The 19,244-nt window shown below is 51.2% G+C and overlaps 1 protein-coding gene across 2 annotated transcripts in view; it reads left to right on the forward strand.

Moving 5' to 3' along the window:
- The first annotated feature begins 14,938 nt into the window (after positions 1-14,938).
- PCDH1 (protocadherin 1) overlaps positions 14,939-19,244 on the forward strand; it is a 25,895-nt gene continuing 21,589 nt past the window's right edge. Inside the window, exon 1 of one of the 2 annotated variants that reach the window (XM_027081779.1) lies at positions 14,939-15,149. In XM_027081779.1, coding sequence (XP_026937580.1) covers positions 15,110-15,149 — 40 coding nt within the window. In that variant the 5' untranslated portion in view covers positions 14,939-15,109. Of the gene's footprint in view, positions 15,150-15,180; positions 17,473-19,244 lie in introns of those variants that run through there. The other variant, XM_027081778.1, reaches the window with a different exon arrangement.

Genomic DNA, 19,244 nt, shown 5'->3' on the forward strand with positions numbered 1-19,244 from the left:
TTGAGCTAGAGACTCCTTAGGATTTCCCCCTTTTATTCTGACCCCTTCTAGTTAATCCAGTTCAGTAATTCCATTCACCTGATATCAATTAAGCACATGTAATGTCCAGGTGATTTTTCTAAATGCTGGGAGTATTATGATAAATAAGGAAGACATGGGTTCTGCCCTCAGGGAGTTTGCAGACTCGCTGGGTGGGGGCGGGGGGCGGTGCAGGAAGAGCTGCGGAAAAAGTAATTCCAGTTATGAGGTGTATTACGAAAGGAGAAGCTCGGGTCCTATGGGAGAGGATCAACAGGAGGTTTAAGACAGTATAGTGATATTTCTCAAAATCGGTACCTGTACCTGCCTCAGGTATCTAAGGTACTTGCAGAAAATTCAGATTCCTGGGCCTCACGGCAGATGCACTGAATCTAAGGCTCTGAAGGTGGGGCCAGGAATCTGCTTTTCTTTTTTAATCGAAGTAAAATTTACATAACATACAAATAGCCTTAAAAGCATACATTTCAGTGACATTTAGTGCATTCACAATGTTGTGCAATCACAACCTCTATCTAGTTCTAAAATATTTTCATCACCCATCAAGCAGTCACTTCCCATGTTCCCCTCCCCCATCTCTTTGCAACCACTAACCCACTTTCAATGGATTTACCTATCTTGCATATTTTAAATGAATGAAATGATACTCTATATGACATTTTGTGTCTGATTTCTTTCACTTGTCATAATGTTTCTGAGGTTCATCCATGTTATATCATATGTCAGTACTTCATTTCCTCTTATTGCTGAATAACATTCCATTACATGAATATACCATATTTTGTTTATCCATTCATCCATCGATGGACATTTTGGTTGTTTCTACCTTTTGGCTATTGTGAATGTTGCTGCTATGAACATTCACGTCTAAGTATTTGTCTGAGTACCTGTTTTCAATTTTCTTGGGTATATACCTAGGAGTGATATTGCTGGGTTACATGCTAGTTCTATGTTTAGCTTTTTTTTTTTTTTTTTTTGCGGTACGCAGGCCTCTCACTGTTGTGGCCTCTCCCGTTGCGGAGCACAGGCTCCGGACGCGCAGGCTCAGCGGCCATGGCTCATGGGTCTAGCCCTCCGCGGCATGTGGGATATTCCCGGACCGGGGCACAAACCTGTGTCCCCTGCATCAGCAGGCGGACACTTAACCACTGCGCCACCAGGGAAGCCCTATGTTTAGCTTTTTAAGGAACCACCAAACCATTTTCCACAGTGGCTGCACCATTTTACGTGCCCACCAGAAATGTACAAGGGCTCCAAAGTCCTCAGATCCTTGCCAACACTTGTTTTTGTTTAGGTGTTTTATTTTTTGTTTTGTTTTGTTTTACTATAGCCATCCTAGTGGACATGAAGCCGTATCTCATTGTGGTTTTGATTTCCATTTCCCCAATGACTAATGATGTTGAGCATCTTTTCATGTACTTATTGGCCACTTGTATAATCTTCTTTGGAGAAATGTCTGTTCAAGCCCTTTACTCATTTTTACATTGGGTTATTTGTCTTTTTGTCATTGAGTTGTAATGAGTTCCTTATATATTCTGGATACCAGAACCTTACTGGATATATAACTTGCAAAATGTGTTTTCACTTTCTTGATGGTGTCCTTTGATGCACAAAAGTTTTTTATTTAATGATGTGCAATATATCCATTTTTTCTTTTGTTACTTGTGTTTTTGGTGTCCTGTTTAAGACCATTGCCAAATCCAGGTCATGAAGATTTACCGTTATATTTTCTTCTAAGAGTGTAATAGTTTTAGCTCTTATATTTAGCCTTTTGAACCATATTGAGTTAAATTTTGTGTATAGTGTAAGGTAGGGATCCAACTTCTCTTCCTCCTCCTCCTCCTCGTCCTCCTCCTTCTTTTTGCATGTGGATATCCAGTTGTCCCTGCACCAACTGTTGAAGAGACTATTCTTTCACCATTGAATTGTCTTGGCACCCTTGCTGAAAATCAACTGACCATAGATATATGAGTTTATTTCTGAACTCCCAGTCCTATTCCATCAATCTATATGTCTATCCTTATGCCAGTACCACACTATTTTAATTACTGTAGCTTTGTAGTAAGTTTTGAAATCAGGAAATGTGAATCCTCCAACTTTGTTCTTCTTTTTCAAGATTGTTTTGGCTATTCGAGGTCCCTCCATATGAATTTTACAATCAGCTTTTCCATTTCTTCACTGAGTCAAAAGCTCTGAAGGTGGGGCCCGGGAATCTGCTATTTGAATTTTTGAAAATTGTGGTAAAATATACATAACATAAAATTTATCATCTTAACCATTTTAAGTGTACAGTTCGATAGTGTTGAGTATACTCACATTGTTGTGCAACCAATTTCCAAAATTTTTTCATCTTGCAAAACAAACTATACACATTAAAACAAACTATACACATTAAAAAAACAAACAAAAAAACCTCCACTGTTTCCTCTCCTCCCAGCCCCTAGAAACCCTATTATATTTTCCATCTGTATAAATTTGACTGTTCTAAATACCTCATATAAGTGGAATCATACAGTATTGTTTTGTCACTGACTTATTTCACTTAACATAACGTCCCCGAGTTTCATCCATGTTGTAGCATGTGTCAAAATTTCCTTCCTTTTTAAGGCTGAATAATATTCCATAGTATGTATATACCACATTTTGTTTAGTCATTCATCCATCAACGAACATTTGGCTTGCTTCCACCTTTTGGCTATTGTGAATAGTGCTGCTGTGAACATGGGTGTATAAATACCTCTTTGAGACCCTGTTTTGAATTCTTTTGGGATTATACCCAGAAGTACAATTGGTGGAACATGGTAATTCTATTTTTAAGTTTTTGAGGAACTGTCATACTATTTTCCAAAGTGGCTGTACCAGTTTACATTCCTACCAACAGTGCACAAGTGTTCCAATTTCTCCACAACCTAGCCAACAGTTGTTATTCTCTCTCTCTCTCTCTTGTTTTTTTTTAATAGTATGAGATGATATCTCATTGTGGTTGATGACTTGCATACGAATCTGCTTTTTAAAAAAATAAACTTTCTATTTTGGGATAATCTTAGATTTACAGAAAAGTTGCAGATAGCAGAGCTCCTGTATATCTCCCATTCAGTTTCAGTTTCCCGTAATGTTTCACCTTATGTTACCATGGTACTTTGTCAAAACTGGGAATCTGCTTTGTAATAAGCACACACTGACACACACACACACAGTGACTCTTACATGCACTAAAGTTTGAGAGCCATAGATCTAGGGGTCAGGAAAGTCCTTCCAAGGAAATACATTTCAGCTGTTACTTGACAGATGAGTATAAGTGAGTAAAGAGAATGGGGTGTGATCCAGGCAGAGGCAAAAAATTGTGCCAAAGCCTGGAGGTAATAAATAACTTGGAGCATTTGAGGATAATCATAATAGCAACAGTAGTAATTTATTGACACTTACCATATGCCAAGCACTGGTAAGCACTTTAGAACATTATTTTACTTAATTTTTCACAACAATCCTATAAAGTGGGAAACGTTATCATCTCCATTTTATAGATGAGGTGAGAAAGAGACAAGTAGCTTGAGACTTGAAAGAGATAAGTCGCTTGCCCAAGGCCACCCAACTATAAAGTGGCAAAGACAGAATTTGAACTCAGACCTTTCTCTTCCAGTTCCTTCTCTCCCACCAGGCCCCAGGAAAGCTTAATCATCTGCTTGCGGTAAGAAGCAAGGCATTGAACACATGCTTTGCCCTCCCCTGGTTTACTCTTCCCACTCTCTTCCCTAGGCTACTCATCCTTCAGGGCTCAAAGAGCCCTTTCTGTTCCAAAGCTGTTCCTTACTATTATTCTCCCTCATTGTACTGGTGTTTGAATGAGTGAATGAATAGAAATAAGTAGCACTAGCAACAATTTGCACTTACATACTTATTCATGTGTTTAAGGCTTCTCTCTCCTGCTATCCTATTGACCCACGAAAGCAAGGATCCAGACTCTTTGGTTCACCTAGTACCTGTAGGTGCTTATTAAGCATTTATTGACTAAAGGAAGAAAGATAGGAACTCAACAGACATTTTTTGGAGGTTGAATGAGTGACTTTTATTTTTGAGAAAGAAGAAAATCAGATGGGTTGTCGGATGTCATTTAAGACATTAACCATGTTAAGGATTCCCTCTCTCTCCAGCAAAAACCTCAACCTCACTCCTCCAAAACCCATCACACCCTACAGAAAGTGCCAGTGGTTTTGATTCCTCAGAAAGAGATACAGAAGAGACCTTGGTCTGACCTAAGAAACATCTCCGTCACTGTTGGGAAGTTCAAGTCCTGAGATGGGGGTGGGAAGTCTCTATGCAAGAATATTATCAAGAAGAAAATAGAACATCATCTTAACAGCCTCAGAAAGTCAACTGCCTGCAAGGATGGAAAGGGACAAGCGACTTCCCCAACCTTTTTCCCACTGTGGGATTCTGCTTTCCAACGTAGCATCAGAGAGCTAGCAGAGTGACCATGCTGCAGGTGAGGGCATAATTGCTCCTTACCTCCCCTGCTCCCACAGTGTTAAATTAGGTTTGTGTCAATACAACACCCGCAGCTGGGATGAATTACTGAAGCTCATTCACTCCAACGGGCCCAGGTTCCACTTGCTTTATGGGATGGAGGTGAACGTGAGCATATTATTTCTGTTTGCCTTGTGGTCAGTACATTTTTGGTCCATTGTTAATACGAACGGACTCAGCCCTGACCAGCAGATAATCCCAGCCTCTGCGTCTCATGAGATCAGTGGAGACGGGCATAGTAGGAGGAGAGGAGCACACAAACAGGTCTGCTGGCCCCAAACTCACAGGGGCTCTTAGTTATCACAACTGACACCGTAGTCCCCAAACACCTATTTATATACACATAAGCACGTACAGTCAGCATTCACACACATATAGATGCATACATACACTCAAACTCTCAATAAAGGTATACTCACCAGCGGCCCAGGAACAAAAATATGGAGGATGCCAACGTTTTAAATAATGATTTTCTAGAAGATTGTGCAAATTTTAAAGGCTCTTCTCCTCCCCCACCTTCAACACCAATGCTTCGCTAGCAGGGCTGCCTAGTTTGCCCCTGATACTTAGCAGAGATGGATGATCTGGGATGCCCAAGGTCAAGGGTGGGGGATCTAACTGCTGGGGGCTCCCATGTGCATGCACGTGAACAGTTTTCCTTCTCTGTTCTCCTGCAGCTCCCCCATGGGTTGGTGTATACCTGGATTTAAAGATATGTTTCTGTTGCTTGGCCCAGATGTCAAAGTTATTAGCTACAGCTCTGCATTTATTCATAGACACCTGCACCTACATTCACGGTCACAAACATGCATTTACATTCCTACACACACACACACACACACACACACACACACAATGCATACCCAGAGATAGGCCTCCTGGCCACATGGTTTGGTTAGAATGCTGCTGATGAGAAGGCCTCCTGACCCTATCAGCTGGTCACATGTCTCTCAAAAATCCCGCCATTAAATATTTATCCCTTTAGGAGTCCCTAGTTAAGAATCAAATACCTCTGGTCAAGGCAACACATCATAAGGTTATCATCTAACATCTTGGCAGGAATTCACTTTGCCCAGGGCAATTCCCCGTCCTTGGGTGGCTAACTCTTATTCATTCTGCAGGTCTGATCTGGCCTTTCCTGCCCACTCCCTCTTCCCCCAGACTAACAAGGGAGGTTAAGTTCCTCCATTGTCCACTCTCATTACTCTCTGTCATTTTCCTTAGATGCATCCACTATAACTGTAATTAAATGATTATTTTTTGTCATTATAGTTGTACAGTTTGTGGCCACAGTGAACTGAGAGCTCCAGTTGGTTAGGGGCTGCCTTTCTCTCTGTTCTTCACTGTACCCCCGTGTACCTAATATGGTGCCTGTGCTTGGTACATAGTAGATGTTCAATAAAATTTAAATGAAGTTGGAGGGTTTGAGGAAAGGAGAGGAAAGGAGAAAAGGGGGCACAAAAGGTCAGAGCAGATGGTTCCAAACTTTTTTGATCTTGGGCCTGTGAATATCACTAGCCTTTCCTTTCCTCACCTGCCAGAGTGACATCACGGCCCCTTCCCTGGGTGATGTTAAGATGCCCTAATGGATCCACACAGGGACAGCACTAGGATTCAAGGGGACAGAGACTTCTCAGCCGGAAGAAACAGGCTTGAGGGGCATCCTGAGCTGGTCTGGCTCCCCACTTTTCCAAATTGTGACTAAGAGCGCATACTTCCAGAGCAAGCCTTGTGTGAGGAACCCCCTCTTCTAAATGTTTCCAGGTAATTAAGATGGAAGATGTTTGCTGCTGAGAAAGTACGGTATCAATAATAATAACAAAAATACTAACAGCTGCCATTTACTGAAAGCTTACTATGTGCCAAGACCTGAACCAAGCACTTTGTCCATGGTTATCCATAATCATTTCAATTAGTTCTCCAACCTTCTTGGGAGGCAAGTATGTTTTATTCCCCTTTTACGGATTGGGAACAAGCTCAGAGAGATTATGTCATTGGCCCAAGGTCACACTAGGGCCAAACTAGGAAGCAGTTGAGTCAGGACAGGACTCTGGAAGCCAAGATTTTACCCACCGGGATACACTACCTTCCATTTTAAGCCCATGAGGAGATGCCAGCCCACTTCTTATCCCTACACTTTCATGCTCGCTCAGCAGATATAAACTGACACCATTTATAAACGGGATTTATTTGGGATCTTGGAAGCTGCTACTATTTCCTTGTCCGAGAAGCACCTAGACTCAGCTCCTGATTCCTAGAGTCAGAGAAGAGAAGAGATGCCAAACCATCTGGAATTTCAGGAGGAAGCAGAGATAGACAGCTGGAAGGTGCCAGTTTCTGGATATTCCCCATCAAAACACCCCTGGGTTCTCCTGCTTGAGAGATGGGCCCACTTTAGCCTTCCCTCGGCACTCCTCTTCTCCCAGTGGTGATCCTGAGGGCTTATTCTAGAATGATGGTCTGAGGCATGTGACAGGTGAGCCACATAGGGCCACATAAGCCAAAACCAGTCAGTGTGAGGGAGGATCTGCTACCAAGTGTGGGCCCTGTTTTCTTGGGACCTCACTCGGGGTCCTGGATTATTGCGTATAGCCCCTTCCAGGAAGTGGGAACTATTGTGGACATTGGGTCATGGTCTCTTCTTTCCCCGCCTCTCCCTCGTGCACTGACGTCAGCTCTAGTCCTCCAGTGATTCGCAGAGCCTGAGCTCCATAGCTACAAATTAGGTCTGGACTCACTTTAAGACCACTAAGGTCCCAGGCCTCCTGGGGCTGAAATTTGGTCTGTCACAGATACTTTCTGGCTCATCCTTTTAACCTGCATTGATCCTGGTGTTTTCTCCTCTAGTCTGTGAACTCCTAAAGGGCAAGGTCCAAATTAGTGTTGAATATGGTCAGTTGGCATGCATCCTCTATTGCTACTTTCTTCTACTGTGTTACAGAGACTAGAAAGCTACAATCCAGTTCCTCTGACTCCCTTACAATTAAGTGCACTTGTGTGACTGACAGGCAGAAAAGCGGAAGAGGCCTTCTTTCTGCTATTTTGGGCTTTCTGCCGGCAAGCAGGATCCTGGAGATGTGGGGTTCTCCTGTAACGGTTATTCCAGCTTCCTGGTCTCTTCTTCCTAATTCCTAGATGGAAAAGCTTTGGCAGTGTGTTCTTTAATTCAATAGTTCCAGTGGTGGCCTTTTGAGTCCCCATCTTTCTGATCATGGCATATGTATTAGCTCTCTTGGTACAGCTTCTAGGAGTCCTTTCCACAAGTCTTTTTAATATTTTTATAAGCATTAAATTCCCATATTAAATTCCCTTCAGTTTAAAATACCTAGAGTAGTTTCTGTTTCCTGCACTGAATCAAGCCCTCAAAGAGTTGTGAAATGACTTCTTGGAAAAATTGGTCAGTATGGTGAAGGGTAGGAAGCCAGCTGAGAAGAAACGAAAAGACACTATCATAAATCAGCTTCTGTTATTGACAACCAGTAGACTTTCCCATTTAGAGTAGAGTATAACAAGGATGGAGGTAGGGACAGAGTAGGTAGGTAGGTAGGCAAAGAAACAGACATATTTCAAGCGTTGTAAGGCTTATTATACATAGGGGATAGAAGGCAAACAAGTATACCGTTGAATTGTGTGAGTTCAGAAGTCTGTTACAGATCCACCATTGAATTCAGACTAATGTGTGTGACCCTTAGATACACACACACACACACACACACACACACACACACACACACACGGCATGACTCAGGATCCTCTCTCCTAGTTTGAAAACTCAACCCCTTTATTCACTATGATGACCCCAAATGGGATGGAGAATGATGTAGAAGGTAAAAGACGTGTGTGTGTTAGGAGGATAAGAATCAAGGTGAAGTGATAAGACTGCAGAGAAAGAAGGAAGAATGAAGTAGGAAGAATGAAGGAAGAGCTGGAAGTGTAGGTGGGAGGGTAAAATGGGAATGAACTTAAATTGAAAGGAGGAAAGGAGGCAAATGAAGGAGTGTTTAAGGGCGGATAAGCAAGAAAACCAACTTCCTCACTCCTGGATAATTTAATTTCTACTGCACAGTGCCTGGAAAAATAGCAGGCATTAGATGTATATTTACTGAACTGAAGAACAAAGTTAGGAAGGATGGGGGAGGCAGGATCACACAGGATGGGGTACGTGTGTACTAATAACCACTAACATTGACCAGGTTTTACCGTGAGCCAGGCACTCCGCTAAGCACTTTACATGCATTATCATTTTAAATCCACAAAGCTCTCTATGAGGCCATTGTTAAATTATCCCCATTTTACAGATGAAGAAACTGAGGCTCAGACAGTTTAAGTAACTCATCCAAGGTCACACAGATAGTAAGTGGCAGAGTTAGGATTTGAATTCTGATGTGTCTGACTTCAAAACCAGTGTTTCTCACCACACATTATGTGTATTCCTGCTTGAGTCAAAGGTGGGTCCACCCCCCCACCCCCCCACACACACACCCCGCATAAGTTTAAAGGGGACACCAAGGGACATGTTCCCAGACCTGGCCTATCAGAGAGGAGAGGTCCAGCAGAGGAGGGATGTGGCAAGCAGCTGGGGCCAGGCCAGGCTCCCTATCTGGGGAGGGACCATATTAAAGCCTCATCTTCAACAACACACAGAAAAACAATTAGAAACTTAATCATCTCCCAGAATTACGATCCCTCCCTGCAGCAGGGAGCACATTAGCAGTGTTGGGAAGTGATAATTCAGCAGCCCCCAACCCAGCAGGGAGGGAAAGAGAAGAGGAGGGTGGAGAGAGCTAGGAAAACAGAAACAGAGGCAAGGCAGAGACGGTGGGGGAGGGAGAGGCAGGGCGTGACCTCTCCTGTTTTTTTCTGTAACTCTGTCAGAGACTGAATTCCAGGGGAGTGGCCTGGTGGCACTTGACCCTTCAATTCTCCTCAGATAGGGCAGGGGTCAAGTTGTTCCCCAGGTCAGTTCTCAGCACCCATGGATCCCCATGTCCAGAGCTGCACCCATGCCCACCCAGGTCAGGAGTGGTTTGCAGTGTTAACCTGGGTGGAGGAGAGCTCCCGAGCCCCCGGCCAGCTTAGGCTGGCCCTGAGCCCCCTCTTGTCCGATGGCACCTAGGCGCGTCATTGGTCCGTCAGGACCCGAGGCGCTGGACAGCTCCCAGCCCCAGAAAGGGTTCTGCCGAGAGAGCCAGAGAGTTGGGGCGGGGCTTCTCCCCCAAACCACGGCAGTCCCCACCCTCAAGAGAAGCATGAAGGCTGCTGGGAGCTAGTGGGGGAAAGGGCTTGGGGTCATGTAGCGGTCCCGATGGAGAGCTGGTGGGGACCTGGAAACTGGAGCCCTTCGGGCAACTTCTCCAGACACATTCCTTCCTTCTGAGTCGAGACCCCCCCACTGCCCCCACCACCCCCCGCCAGGGACAATGGTGCCTTCAGCCCCCGGAGATGAATGGGGCCTTTGAGAGCCGCACGCCACGGGGTCAGCAGTGGTCACTGGGTCCCGGGGCGGCCCAACCTCCAGAGCACAGAGCCACTGGTCTGGGGTGAGTGCATAGCTCTTGGGGGAGGGAAGGTATCCTATGGCCCCTGTCTTAGACTAAGACTGCTGGCTCCTGGGAAAGAGATTCACCCCAGATCAGGCAGTTCCTGGTAAAGAAGGATCTTAGGGGCGTGGGGAGAGAGGAACCCCCCTCTCTGCGCCAGAGGAAGAGACAGTCCTGGGTCTCCTCAGGAGGCAGCAGAATAAGCTGTGGTGCAGGGGCGGGGAGGGGGGTGGTGAATAGAACCTACCAAGCTTTGGTTACCTCCTCTCTCCCCTCCCCAGATCAAGGTCCCACCCTCCCTTTGGATGGGGCAGCTTCCTCCTTCTCTCATTGCCCAGGTCCCTGCTTCTGGGGTTGCCCCTGAGGTCTGGTCCCTCCTCCCTGCTCCTGTCTCCCCTCCCCTTCTCACACTGCACAGACTATCTGGTTTCTATGGAAACAGGCCCAGGAAGGCTCTGCCAGGAGGCCAAGGCCACTACTGCTCTTGGTGGGGAGGGGGTTATAGGAACTGAATGTAAGGGGCAGGAGGTGAGTCCTAGCTCCCAGAAAGGGACGAAGACCTGTTGGGAGTGAGATTTTCCCTGCTGGAGGGGCACCGAGAAGAGGAGCCAGAGATATAATTTTGTGATGTGACCGAGGCAGAGTTGAAGAGCTTCTTGTTCCTCCGGTTCTTCGCGCTCCAGAAATCTAGACGAGCCCCCTCAGGGGGGAAATTAGTGGGTAAAGAAGGGAGACAGGTAGTACCAAGAGCTTTGCCCCTTCCTATTTCATATGAGGCTCTATTGTTTTGCCCCTCCTGGGGATATGCCCACTTGAGAGAAGGAGGTCCCCAGGAAACTAGAATGCTATTGGGGGGAAAGTGAGGGTCAAGTGCTATTGGGGGTGTGAGCGTTCAGGGCTGTTCAGGAATCTCCCGTAGGCAGCTGGAGCTAGAGGTGGCCAGAGGCCCAGGAGTGTCAGGTGCTTTTGTGGCATCTCTCCTAGCACCTCCACTGAAGAGTTGTGGGAGAGACTGCAGCTTCCTCCCCGCCATCCATCCTGTCAGGATGCTGGGGTATGAAAAGAAGAGAGTGGAGGTGGCCACGTAGGGGTTGGGAGCAGAGAAAGTGGAAGAAGCCTGAGGAAGGAGGGGTAGGGAGAGGGGTGGGTGGGGTGATGCAGATGTGTATGGTGAGGGCAGGTAGGGAGCTTCTTAGAGGCTTGACTGTCAGCTCCTGGGAAGTGAACCCCAGCCTTCACACCCTCCCAATGCTCCCACCTCAGGCAAAACGGCCTCTCAGGCAGGGACCATTGGAAATCTCAGAGTCCTGGGAGATCTGTGTGTGTGTGTGTGTGGTGGTGGTGGGGTTCCCTTGGGAAGGGGCCTCCCAGGTTATCAGAAGGTTCAGCAAAGCTTCCCTGGGGAAGAAAAAGGGGTCTCTTGGGAACCTAGAGTTTCCTGGGCTTGCGCCATCGGCTCTCCCTCGGCCAGAGCCCCCAGCACAGTCGTTTCGGTGTTTGCTTATTTTGGTTATTTTTTGATCAGATATTTTGGCGCTGTGCACACTGCCTCCTGTTGCCATGGCAGCCGTGACAGGGGCTGAGGCACCGTGAGAAAAATACCAAAATTAATGAGTGAGCGAAAGTGCAGCCGAGAGAAAAACAAGGTTAAAAAAAGAGTTAAAACAGTAATGAAAACAGGCTTCCCAGCTCCACAGCAGAGCAACTGCTGAAGCCTCCCCAGAGCAGCAGCCCCCGCCCAGCCTTGGGCTCCTGGCATCTCCCAGACCTCAAGGCAGAACTCACTCGCCTTCCCCCACCCAGCCAGCCACAGACACAGCAATGGCCACTCGGGAACCCTCCCAAGTACAACAGTAGATCAGCTCCAACAGCAGATCAGCTCCCATCTTAGGTAGCATCCTGCCTTCCAGAACAGCTTCCCAGGGAACAGCTTCTCATCTCCTAGGAAACAGAGTGTGGCCTCTGTCCCCCACACAACAGTGGTCCCGCTATATTACCAGGAAATGGCCTCTCAGCTCCACTTGAGCTTCAGAGCTATGGCTGCAGGCATAACAGCATCCCAGCTAGAGTCCTGCACACAGTAACAGCCCAGCCACAAGCCTGGGCAACAGCACCTTAGCTGTAGCCAATCCCCAGTATGCTGTCATCACAGCTATAGCTTCAGGACCAATAGCAACCCAGCTACAGTCCTATACACAACAGTAGCTCTGCTCTTATCCCAGGTAACAGCCTTCCTCTCAGGTACAGGCTCCTAGCAACGGCCTCTCATCTAGTACCTAAGCAGTAGATCCAGCTACAGTTCTACCTACGTCATATTAACAGAGAACAGCTTCTCAGCTATAGCCAGTCTCAGGTATGCCAACCTCACACTTTTAGCTTCAAGCCTTACAGCATTTCAGTTACAGCCCTCCTCTCAACATGCACACATGAACACACACACACACACACACACACACACACACACACACACACACACACAGCTTGGCAAAAGCCTCTCTGATTGTTCTGGCTATACCCTAGGCACACCAGCATCATAGCATCACAACAGTGTCCCAGCTGCCATCAGAGACAACAATTTTTTCTGTTACAGTGCAAGGCTCTACAGCATCCTAACTCTCTATTAGCCACGGCCCATCCCAGGCACATACATATCACAGCAAGAGCCTTAGGCCACAAGCAATGCAACCACTCCCACACCTAGCATCCCCCAATCCCTGGCCACAGGCTCAGCTGGAATCTCAGGCATCATCAGTTTAGAAGACCCCGATTCCCTACTTGCCAACCAGGTCCTCCTCCCAGTTTGGTATGGGGCCAGGAGCCTGGCTTCTCTCCTCTTCAGATGCAACCTCCCAGTCTCAGCCCTTTGCCTGCCCTTCTGCTTGGGGAAGACAGCCCCATCCTCATTTCTACCTTGTCCCAGGCTCAGGGCCCCCACAGAGCCCAGCCTGGCAGCTGGGGTAGGAGGGGATGGGGAGTAGGGAGAAGAGTAGACACACCCTGGTGTTGCGCTGGCCCAGTTCTGCTCCTATCACTTGAGGTGCAGGATTTGGGTTTGACGGTGGTGGAGCAGGGAGGACGGAGGAGAACATCTGGGAGATTAGCATTTCCTGCCCAGCTCTGCGGCTGCCTCTTGCTCAGCCCTGAGCAAGGGAGGAGAACAGAGGAGCCTTTGAATGGCTCCCAGCAAGCAGACTGGGGAGGGTTTGCTGCAGTGGGCAGCAGGCACAGGCTGGGGGCAGGGAAGCTGGGGCAGCTCCTCTGTGGAAGATTTCTTGTCTCTGGGCCACTGATTCCTCCCTTGGAGTTGTGCTCAGTGATGCGGAGCATATGAGTTTTGCAGGGGACCGGGAGAAACCACCTATAGGACAGATCCTCCTTTCACTAGCTCACCCCATCTCGTATCCAGAGCACCACATCTTGGATTCCGGGGCTGAGGTCTGAGAGTGCAGACTAGAGCAGGGCCCAGGCCAGAAAGGGAGTTGGAGGGGGGCTGCTCTCGGAGAGATCTTGGGCAGCCCTCAGCTGGCCCGAGAGCCCACCCTTACCCTGAAGAGTGTTCCACAGAGAATACAGGTGTCAGAAGGGGAGGAAGCAGAGGAAAGAGACAAGGGATAGAGGAGTGGTAGGGATGGGAAAATGCCTGTGGATAGGGAGTAGTCAGAGGCTATGGCAAATAGAGGCCCAGTCATCCCATATTAGGCCTCTGCACACCCAGTTCCAGGCCTTACCAGGGACAGTCTTTCTCACTCTTCTGGCCTGGAACCCACTGCGTTGGCTTATAAGTGGCAAAAGCTGGAGGTCGTATTAGACTGGGGCACTTGAAAGCCTGGGGTACCAAACCCTGAGCGAAGGAAAAGGAGTTCCCAGGCTGCTCAGACACCTCTAGATGGCGCCAGAGAGCCAAAACTGAGTGGGAGAAACTGAGTATTGAGTGTGTGAGACACTGCGTGTGACACAGTGTGTGACTCGGTGTGATTGTGACAGGGAGCGTGTGGCACTGCGAGGGCGTGTGACACAGGCCGTGACACTGCTTGGCTTCGCGGGGTAGGGACCCATGTGACTGTGTGAATGTGTGTATGTCACTGGTAAATGTGTCGGGGTCACAGCTCCGTGCCGCCCAGAGGGCAGGTGATTGAGGGACCCTCTAATAGCCCGAGCTTAGGCGCGTTACCTCATCCTCACACTTGTACATCTCCCCAGTCCTCATTCTAGAGGAGCTCCCCGGGGCCCGTTACCCTCTCCCTCGCACGGTCCCCTCCATAGCCCCACCCCCAAGACTTGCTGCGGCCACCGACGCTGACCGCTCTGCGGCTTCGGCCAGAGGGGGAGGGGTGGACTTCCCCTGAGCGCAGTGAGAAGGGAGGGCCATTCGGGGTGATCTGGGGGTCTGGGCGGGAAGAATGTGGATCTGGAGGAGCAGATGCCCAGAAAAGAAGGCACCGGGGGAGACATTTCCCGTACCTCCACTTCCCAGGGGGGCAGGGTAGGGGACAGGTGTTTGAGTGAGGTTAGGAAAGGAATTCGGGAGGGGTCCCAGATGGGGGCACGGGTGGGATAAGTGTAAACTGAAGAGCCAGGGAGGGGGACGGTCTGTGTATACGGGCCTCGGGTAGGGGAGAGATAGCCAAAGGGGTCCTGGCTTTGGGGAGCGGTGCTGGGGTCCCCTCCCAGCAGGACCAGAGCGGTCCCGAGCTCCACCTCCCGGCCGTGTTGGGCGGGGGAGGGGGCAGGGAGGCGGGAGGGAGGCAGGCGGGCGGGCCAGGAGGGAGGGTGAGGGAGGGGGCGGGAGGGAGGGGGCGGGCCCGGCTGTGCTCTCCGTTCGCCGTTGGCTCCGCCACCGCTGCCGCCACCACCGCCGCCTCACACACTCGGGGAGCGGGAGCGCGGCGCGGACGCGAAGCCGCTGGGGCTGCTGTGCCCAAAGCCAGCCGGAGCCGAGCCTGAACCGCAGCGCCAGCCAGAGCCGTGCCGTGCCGAGCCGCAGCCCGGGCCGGGGCCGGTGGCGGCTCATGGACTGCAGGGCCCGCGGCCTGCGCTGCCCACAGGCGGGTAAGGATCGGTGGCGGTGGAGGCGGTGGTGGCTCCCGGCCGGGAGCGGCCATGGCCGGCAGGAGCCGAGGGAGGGGCGCTCGGCCGAGCGAGGCCACGGGGGCCCGGTCGGTGCTCAGCGCGCCGGGGCTGAGGTGGGGGCGGTTGGGGTTGCGGCTGGGGCACCCTGGCCTCCAAGGTCCGTCGCAAATAGCCGAACGAGGAGAGCGGGTGCTGGACTGGGCTCCAGCCTGGGCGCCCTGCACCCCGGAGCGCTTGGAGCTGCGGGGATAGGGGGGCTCCAGCCGCGCGAGGGATGGAGATGGCCTGGGGCAAGCCCAAAGCCCCCAGTTGGAAGGGGGGCCGTCCCCGAGGATGTAGCAAGCAAGGACCCTCGTTCACAACGCGCGCGCGCGCACACACATACACACACACACACACACACACACACACACTTGTTGGGCGACCAGCTCGGATCACTCAGGCGCTTCCAGCTCCCCGCGGGCACCCGGAGGGCCAGACCACGGACATATGTACACACATACATACATATGTGCACACAGGCATACCTCCCGCACACCAGCGCCCACTGGGGCACCGTCAGTAGCTTAGAATCTGCTTCAGCTTCTGCACGCTCAGCAGCACGGACACACAACCCGTGGCCATACAAAGCAACAAAACACAACCGGGTGTGACATTCGGCGACATGGACACACAAAAGCAATCTCATGCCCGCACATACGAGTGTCACGACCACAGTTCTCCAGATGAACACTCAAAACCCAGCCCCGCACACACATATTCCTTTAAGGCACACACCCTAACATAAATTATGTTACACTCCTTGGCCAGAACACAGGTACACAACACATGTCTCGCTTGCACCCCTCGACTGCACCCATAAACACAGAACCCAGTGTTTCAGCACACTCCTTGACGGCACACGCCCTAACACAGCAAGTGGCACCCACAGCAGCGCCTCACGGTCACAAACACAGAATCTACTGCTTCACACATCTTAACACTGGGTGTCACACACACCTTCCACCAACAGTGTCACATTACACCTTGCAGCGTATACACACAAGCATACACGCTCTGTCCCTCACCCTCGGAGGCCAGATTCCGTCAGGGGAAGCCGCCGGGCCACCCGGAGAGCCCCTAGAGCCCGTTTCCCCTTAGCGCCGTACAGTGAGTGTAAATTTCGGCCCAGCGGGAACCCTAGGGACTGGCCGGACCTGCTTCCCCGCTGGCGCCTCCCCACCCCCACTCCGGGGCCGGCCGGCCGGGAATTCCCGGAACGAGCTGGACCTGGCAGCCCGCGCCAACCCCTCCTCCCCGGAGCTCCAGGGCCCTAGGTCCCTTTGCAGAGGGTGCAAGCCTTGGGCGGTGTTTGCGACCCTCTTCGGACCATTTAGCTTCGTTCTCCAAACCACCTGGATCCCCAGCACACCTGGGGCCCACACACCTGTGTCCTTCTCACACCTGGGCGTCCTCTCCGCCGGGTCCCGGCTGCAGGCCAGAGTCGTGTGTGCGGGCAAGGCCCTGGGACCAGGAGGGCACGCGCGCGGCACGCGCAGGAGCACAACCGGCAGGCGAGAAGGACTCGCACCCCTCCCCCCCCCCCCAGCTACCCTCGGGAGCCCAGACTTCTGGCCTCAGTTTTTCAGCAGTGGTCGGAGACCATTCCTTCTAGCAGGAAATATTCGGGGCTGCTTTGAGGTCTTTGACGATTGAGAGTGGGGCAAAGCCCCCTTTTTCCGCTAGAGGGTCCGTTTTACGAGAATTTCTCCTCCGGGCCGGGCTCGCTGCTTTGTGATTCCGGCGCTGGCTCCCTCCCCGCCCCCTCACTGCGCCCGCTGCGCGGCTCTAGACGACGCCGGCTTGCGGGGGTCCCTAGGCTGAGGCCCGAGAGGCGGAGGAGGAGGGAGTCCCCGCGGCGGCCCCTGGGGCTGGGGGCACCAGGGACACGCCGGTGAGGCGCGTTCTCACCGCGCCGCGCTCGCGCCTCGCCCTGAGCTCGGGAAGGCCCGGCGTCTCCCTGCTGAGGGTGGGGGTGGGGTGGGGCCGGCCGAGCCGGAGGCTGGCGGAGAACAGCCGCCGTCCCACCTCCCCCGACACACTCTCCCGCGTCCTCTGGGAGGAGATACCCCGCGCGCAGGAGGTGTACGGGGAGCGCCCGCTGACCGCGGCGGTGTAGGCTGAGGTCTGCCCCGGCCGGCAGAGTCCAGGACGTCGTGCCGGAAAACGCCGAGAGCCTTCCATTACCTGCTCTGGGCCAACCCTTGGTAGCTGCCAGGAAGGAGAGCGCGCAGAAGGTGTTTGTGACAGCCCAGAGGTCTAGGTGTGTGTGGGGTGGATGGGTGTTACTTTCTTGACGTGGCGGTCTGGGAGGATTGAAATGTGTAATTACGACCAGACCAGGGGATGTCGTGGAATCGAGGAGAGAGGGATGAGAGGAGCCTCCAGAGACTGCCAGGGGCGGGGTGGTAGGGGAGCAGGTCCGGTTTCAGTTCTGGCTGCATTTAGTTTCTTCCCTTCCCTCCCACCCAATCCCCAATTCCAAAAGGGATTTCAGCTGGAAAGGGGGGGTCTTGCTGGTAAGGCGTCCTCCTGGAAGACGGGCTGCTGCTGTGGCTACTTGGTCAGGGGAGCTGGGCTAGGTAGAGATGGTGAGCTAACTGCCGCGGAGTGTGGGTGGAAGGGTCAGGAGAAGGTCTGCAAGGGTGGGGGGAGGAGCTGAGCAGGAGTCAAGGCTGGGGGGGAGAGGAGATGGGAAAGGAGGAGGCCCTTCTGATACGGGTGAGGTCTGCCCCTACCGTGAGAGAGGATAGTTGGTGCTGCAGAGAGAGATTCTTTCAACCATGTATTGAGCACCTACTGTCTGCTAGGGCCCATGGTGGGTGATGAGGATGCAGTACTGTAGTAAGACAGACACCATCCTTGCCTTCATAGGTCTTCCCAACTGGCAGGGGATTGGCTCATTTATTTATTGAACCAATGAGCACCTGCTGTTTGCCTGATGTTGGAAATCAAGTGCTGTCTTCGGTGATGGAAAGCTATCTGTCCTTTACAACGTAATAGACCTTAATGCATCGGCTCTCATTTAATCCTCCCAAATAACTTCAAGAGGCAGGATTATTTCCATTTCACAATATGGAAATATGTTCAGAGAGGTAAAGTCACTTGGCCAAGGTCACACAGCTAGGAAGTGGTGGAACCAGGGTTTGAACCCTGACAGTCTGACTCAAGAATGCAGGTGCCTGGAAACCCTGCAGAGGCTAACAGAGGGTTTTGAAAAAGAAGGGAGAGGAGCTGAGGGCTGTGCACTTATTCACTGTGGGAAGCCTCTGAACAGCTCCACCCCACACAGCCCAGCTTGCTTACCCTCCTCTCCCAGATGTTTGCTGTGTCCCTTGGTGATTTGTGCCCACAGTGGTGGTGACTGTTGTGTAACAGTGCAGGAGTGAGGGTCAGGGCTGACCTGGCCTCTGGGACAGTGATGTCTGCCCCTGTGTGTTTCCTCTCTGGCCACAGCATTCAGCAGGAAATGGCCCCTGGTCCCCGAGGTGGACTGTCAATGAAGGTTCCAGGTGAACCCTCAGCACTGTTCTCCTTCCTCCCCAGATGTTGACACAGATGGCGTTTTCCTTGCCCTTCCCTGGACTCTGCCCCCTCACACCTCACTGTGCTCCTCTGGCCTGAGAAGAATGAGTCACTGCCCCTACTGAGGCTCTGGCTTCTCAGGGTCCTGGGTGCCGAGTGTCGTTAGGTGGAGGTGGGGACACCCCTGCTGGGAAGGCAGCCAATGCCTAGGGGAGGGCAGATAAGGCACTAATCGTTTCAAAGGCTGCTGTCTGGGACTAAGGACTCCCAGCAACCAACCACCAGGACAAAGTTCAGGGATGGTGGGTGGGAGCAGGGGGTAGGAAAGGCTGCTGCACTGCCACTCCTGGCTGTTCTGTCTCTCTCTCTGCATCCTGGGAGGCCTGGGTTCCTTTGGACCTTGAACCCTAGGCTCTCTCTTTCTCTTTCACTCCTTGCCCTGCAGGTTTGGCAGCCCAGGGATTGTGTGTGTGTGTGTGTGTGTGTGTGTGTGTGTGTGTGTGTGTGTGT

The sequence above is a fragment of the Aethalodelphis obliquidens genome, unplaced genomic scaffold (genome assembly GCF_003676395.1).
Source record: "Aethalodelphis obliquidens isolate GAN/ISIS:26980383/991018 unplaced genomic scaffold, ASM367639v1 scaffold45, whole genome shotgun sequence".
NCBI classification, from domain to species: Eukaryota; Metazoa; Chordata; class Mammalia; order Artiodactyla; family Delphinidae; genus Aethalodelphis; species Aethalodelphis obliquidens.